This window comes from Cryptomeria japonica, chromosome 1, assembly GCF_030272615.1.
Source record: "Cryptomeria japonica chromosome 1, Sugi_1.0, whole genome shotgun sequence".
In the NCBI taxonomy this organism is placed as follows: domain Eukaryota; kingdom Viridiplantae; phylum Streptophyta; class Pinopsida; order Cupressales; family Cupressaceae; genus Cryptomeria; species Cryptomeria japonica.
The window spans coordinates 263,471,972-263,476,910 of record NC_081405.1 but is presented as its reverse complement, the minus strand read 5'-3'; the positions used below and the strand labels follow the sequence as shown (position 1 = coordinate 263,476,910).

General features: G+C 33.2%; 1 protein-coding gene across 1 annotated transcript; it reads right to left on the bottom strand.

The window, feature by feature from the left end:
- Positions 1–225: 225 nt before the first annotated feature.
- Positions 226–3,794, bottom strand: LOC131075751 (cysteine-rich receptor-like protein kinase 43). The gene is made up of 7 exons (XM_059217113.1): positions 2,760–3,794; positions 2,531–2,663; positions 2,194–2,335; positions 1,709–1,919; positions 1,365–1,599; positions 881–1,031; positions 226–640 (listed from the first exon to the last, which is right to left on the bottom strand). The coding sequence occupies exons 1-7, from the start codon at positions 3,568–3,570 to the stop codon at positions 275–277; spliced, it is 2,049 nt and encodes a 682-aa protein (XP_059073096.1). The 5' UTR covers positions 3,571–3,794; the 3' UTR covers positions 226–274.
- Positions 3,795–4,939: the final 1,145 nt, after the last annotated feature.

The window sequence follows — 4,939 nt, the reverse complement described above, 5'->3', positions numbered from 1 at the left end:
ATTGTAGATAAATAATTTCTACAATTTATAAAGCTAAAAAATATACATCTTAACCTTATAAAACTCAAATTTATTTTGAAAATAAAAATATTCTCACTTTTAATTGATGGAAAATCAATCTATTGATAACTAGTTAAATTTCACCATAATGATGAGTACCAAATAGATCTCATAATATTACACAATAAGATTACTATTCCAAATCTCATAAGATTACACATTAAGGTTGCTATTCAAAGCTTTGAAATTATTATATAAGAAAAAGTAAAAAGGATTATCTTGGATCTAAACTGGTTATTGATGAATTGATGATAGATGGGGGGAGTAAATGAGAGGTAGATGAAGTAGATGGCGTTGTACTTGTAGTTATTGACATTGATTTAGATGTATATGATCTACGTGGAATTGCATTTTGTTCAAGACTTAGATAAGCAGGGTTTGTTGGATCTAGTAACTTCTCCATAGAAGGGTTTGAAAGCATTGCATAAATCGTAGTCATTGGTGGACGAAGTGATGCATTGGCTTGTGAGCATAAAAGACCTACATAAATACATCTTGAAACTTGCTCATTAGAGAAAAACTCTACTATTTCTCTATCAATCACATTCACTATATTTCCTTCATGGTAAGATCTCCATACCTGTGTAAGAAAGAAACATATTCATATTTGTAAGATATATAGTTATTCATAAATAGTATTTCATTGAATAATTGAAGGTAAATTTTGGCTAGTAAAAATATGGTAATCATTTACAATTTTTTTGATATGAATGATTTTATAAAATTAGTATTAATTATTGTACCATAAAATGAATAGCCTTTAAGTACAACAAGTAAATAACTTTAGAAATCAAACTATATTATCTTACTTTTGTCTTACCCAATCTATCAAGCTTTGAAATTCAGGAAATAATCTTTTATCAGTATTCTTTCTTCCAAATATGATTTCTAAAATGACAACACCAAAACTATACACATCAGCTTTAGTAGATAATTGACCCTGCATAGCATACTCTGGTGCCATATAACCACTGCACATAAACATTAAAATATATATTGTTAGATAGAGAATGAAAGTACTAAAGATGAAAAGATCAAAGCCTCAAATTACGTTTATTATTTCTTACTTCTAAGAAATGTTTAAAAAAATTTCTATGTTCATAACTTTTGTATGAAATATATTAAAATTATCTTGAGATAGACTAAAAGAATTTAATACAAATAAAATATTATAAATCTGAAAATCTAACCTAGGAGTTTACAATTCACCCAGCAAGTCACCGCATTTTTGAAGCTTCAAAACATTATAGATTTATATGATTGATACGTAAATCTATGTGATGCATTAATGGTTAGATTCTTACTATGTTCCTGCAACCCTTGTCTCAACATGACTCTCATCTTGACCAATCAGTCTTGCTAAGCCAAAATCTGATATTTTTGGCTCCATTTTCTCATCAAGAAGAATATTGCTTGCTTTGATATCACGATGGATGATTCGTAGGTGAGAATCTTCATGCAAGTATAGAAGCCCACGAGCTATTCCACATATGATGTTCAAACGCTTTGGCCAGTCAAGCTCTTTTCTTCTCTCTGGATCTATATACCCATCAATCAAAATTATTATCTTACGACTTTCACTTGCTTATCCTAAAGAAGAACAAACAGTATACCACTTTCACATTTATATTATTTAGAATAAACTCACGAAATAGTATCTTGTCAAGACTCTTGTTAACCAAGAACTCATAAACCAGCAATCGTTCTAATTGCTCTGTGCAACATCCAAGTAATTTCCCAAGATTTCGATGCTGAATTTTGGCCACCAATTTAACCTCATTTAGAAACTCATTTTTCCCTTGCAAAGATTTTAAAGAAAGCTTCTTTACTGCTATTTGTTTTCCATCTAGCATTGTTCCCTGAAATAAAATTAAAAACATAAACCTTAAACTTCGCATTACATATAATACAGTTCTGAATTCCAAATTGAGGAAAATACTACTTCAAACTTGTTATAGTGGGTTCCAATTGAGTACATATCTGAGCAATTATATTCAAAACAAGTATAGAAAAGTATTTTGTGGACAGATCAGTGATTAAGATTAAAATAAGATTAAAACATCCACTTTGTATGGCTTAACTTATTCACTAACTTTTATACTCTGAAAACCTGGCTTTTTAGGTTTATGTTACCTTGTATACAGAGCCAAATCCCCCTTCTCCAAGCTTGTTATCATCATGGAAATCTCTAGTTGCTGCCTTGATATTTTCCAACTTGAACATCATTACATGTTCCTCGCCGATCGCTGAGAACACATCTGTATCTGGATTCTCTGCTAAATAATGCATGGCTAATATTAAAATTTTGTATCTAACTTTTAACTAAAAGATTTATTATCTGACCAGAATTTGAGGACAGTGAAGAGAAAAAACTCTCGATTCTGTCCCAAAACGCTTATTGTCGAGGAATTTTGTAGATAAAAAAATTATATAATGAAAAATTCAATAAAATTTCACCTCATAAATAGCTTTCCTTAAGAAGGGTGGCTTCCATAATACCGCAGATTTGAACTTTCTTCTGACTGCAAACAGGCATAGCAATAACATCACCAAGAAGCCGCCGAGAGTACCCAGAACTATATCTATTTTGTTTGAAAAAAATTCTGCACAGCAGATCAATTCAATTGCTCAGTCAAGTAAAACCCTAGATAAAGCCCTATTCTGGTTATTTAAAAGACATCAAGACACAATTATATTACTTGGTTTTAGAGGTGATGGGGGAGAAAGCAATTGGAAGGGAGGCTGTGACGGTGCAGAGGCAGGATCGAAGAAGGTGTACGTGTCGTAACGAGCAACGCAACTTCCGAAGGCGACCTCACCTCCAATATGAGTTCCATCTCCCGTCACATTTAACAACTCACCAATTGCATTTTTTAAGCATGTTTTGCAGTCTCTAACAGAAGTTAAATCGCTCCAACATTGAACCAGACCGTATATCTGCTGAAATGTAGAGGTAGTTATCGATCCAGAAGAATAGCGACGAGGAGATCCAACGGCTTCAATTGACAGCTTTGTGAGAAACCCCCAAACCGCCGTACTAAACCCATCAGGGTCAACTGTGACCTTTTTTCCATTGTAAGCAAGCTTCATCTCGGTATCAAGTATTCCGATGAAGTCGTAATTGTCGTAGCGTATGAAGCACCTGGGCAGCCAAGCTCTAGCGCCTATGGCATTTCTACATTCCTGGCGAACACTGGTTCTTGCCAAGTTGGAACAGTTGAAGCATTCCGCCACTGTTGCGTCTCCCCAGCATTGGAGAAGACCATAAACTTTGTCTGGAGTTCGGCCATAGACAGAGGTGTTGAAACCATTTGATGATGATGATGTATTGCTTACAAGATTATTAAGAACTGAGTTCAGATTACTCTCCAATTTAGTGCTTGTATAGTTCTTGGTGCTACAGATATAGAGATGAACATCGTTAAACGTTAACTGTGCATTGCAAACAATGGATAAGAAGAGCACAGCACAGACGGATACAGGATATTTTGCACGGTAAGCAATCTGCATGTTTTCCTAGCGTCTAGAATTCTCTCTAAACGAGGCTAACATATAAGACTCTCTCTCAAAGAATGCAAGGAATTACTTCACAAAATTTCCTTTTAGCAGCTTTAAATAAACTTCTTCAAGCCCCTTATTTCAATAGCACATAGGTTTTTGATGAACTTGAGTAATATTTTTTCATTTTAAGTACTTTTACAAACATAACATTTTTGGATAAGGTGCCTTGCCTTAATATTTTCCAGCTCAAACCTCTCAAGTATTCCAGCAGGGAAGATACCTACATCGTATTATTGTACATATCCTTTCAACTTCAACGAAAATGAAACTAAAGTCATTTGGCACAGAGCGTTTTGAGACACTTCGATCAGTCTCCGTCTCAGTCACGTTTAGCCGGTCGTTCAAATCTCACGTCTGTGATATCAACACACGTGGTTGGGTTAGAGTGTGATGGTTGAGATAACTTTTTCAAATCATCATGTGGATTAGATTGAATGAGTTTTCATGATTTCTAGGATATCATATCAGGAGTATCATTGTTAATAGTTGGCCTCACATGTCAGAACACGAGAGTGGACAGTTAACTTGGCTGGGTTAGAGTGGGATGATAGGACAAGTTGGGATAACTTTTTCAAACAATCATGATGTGAGATTAGATTTGACAATATTCATTGCTGGAAGTTTAGTTTTGACTGTCAACAAAAAAAATCATGAATCTGTAATCATCATAGTATATGTTATTTACATATATGAAACTATTTCAATTAAATTTTTTCTTTAAATTTGAAACAATCTGATCAATCTATATCTCATTCATTGTATGATTCATTGAACTCTCACCACCTTGAAATATTGACTTCACACATCTATAATATCAATGCATGAGAAAGATTTATAGATTTATTTTCATCTACAAATACATCTTAAAATTAATAATTTTTTTAATATAATTATAATATTTTTATTAGTTCCTGCCCATGGCAGGAATACTTATGCATTCATCATGTTCTTAAATAGCTATTAGTCATTGTCCTTGCTAAACAATCAGAGTTTAAAATAATTTCTTTAAAAAATAATTTCTTTATGCTGTGATTGGTGAATACGAATTTCTGCAGGCATAGAAAAAAAAATTGTGAACGAAAAAAACCACAATTTTTATATACAATTAATAACTGTCATAATTAAAAATGGTTAGAAATTTAATAACCAATTCATCCAATGATATATTAGATCAGACAAATAATATAAAAAATTATCGTGATGTGACAGAATGGCTTTAGCGTTTAACTTGCCCCCCTGTACAACCTACTCCTTGATGGGACGAAAGGAGATGCCTTTCCGCCTCATTCTCCACTATCGTGGAAAATTTGTACATCCG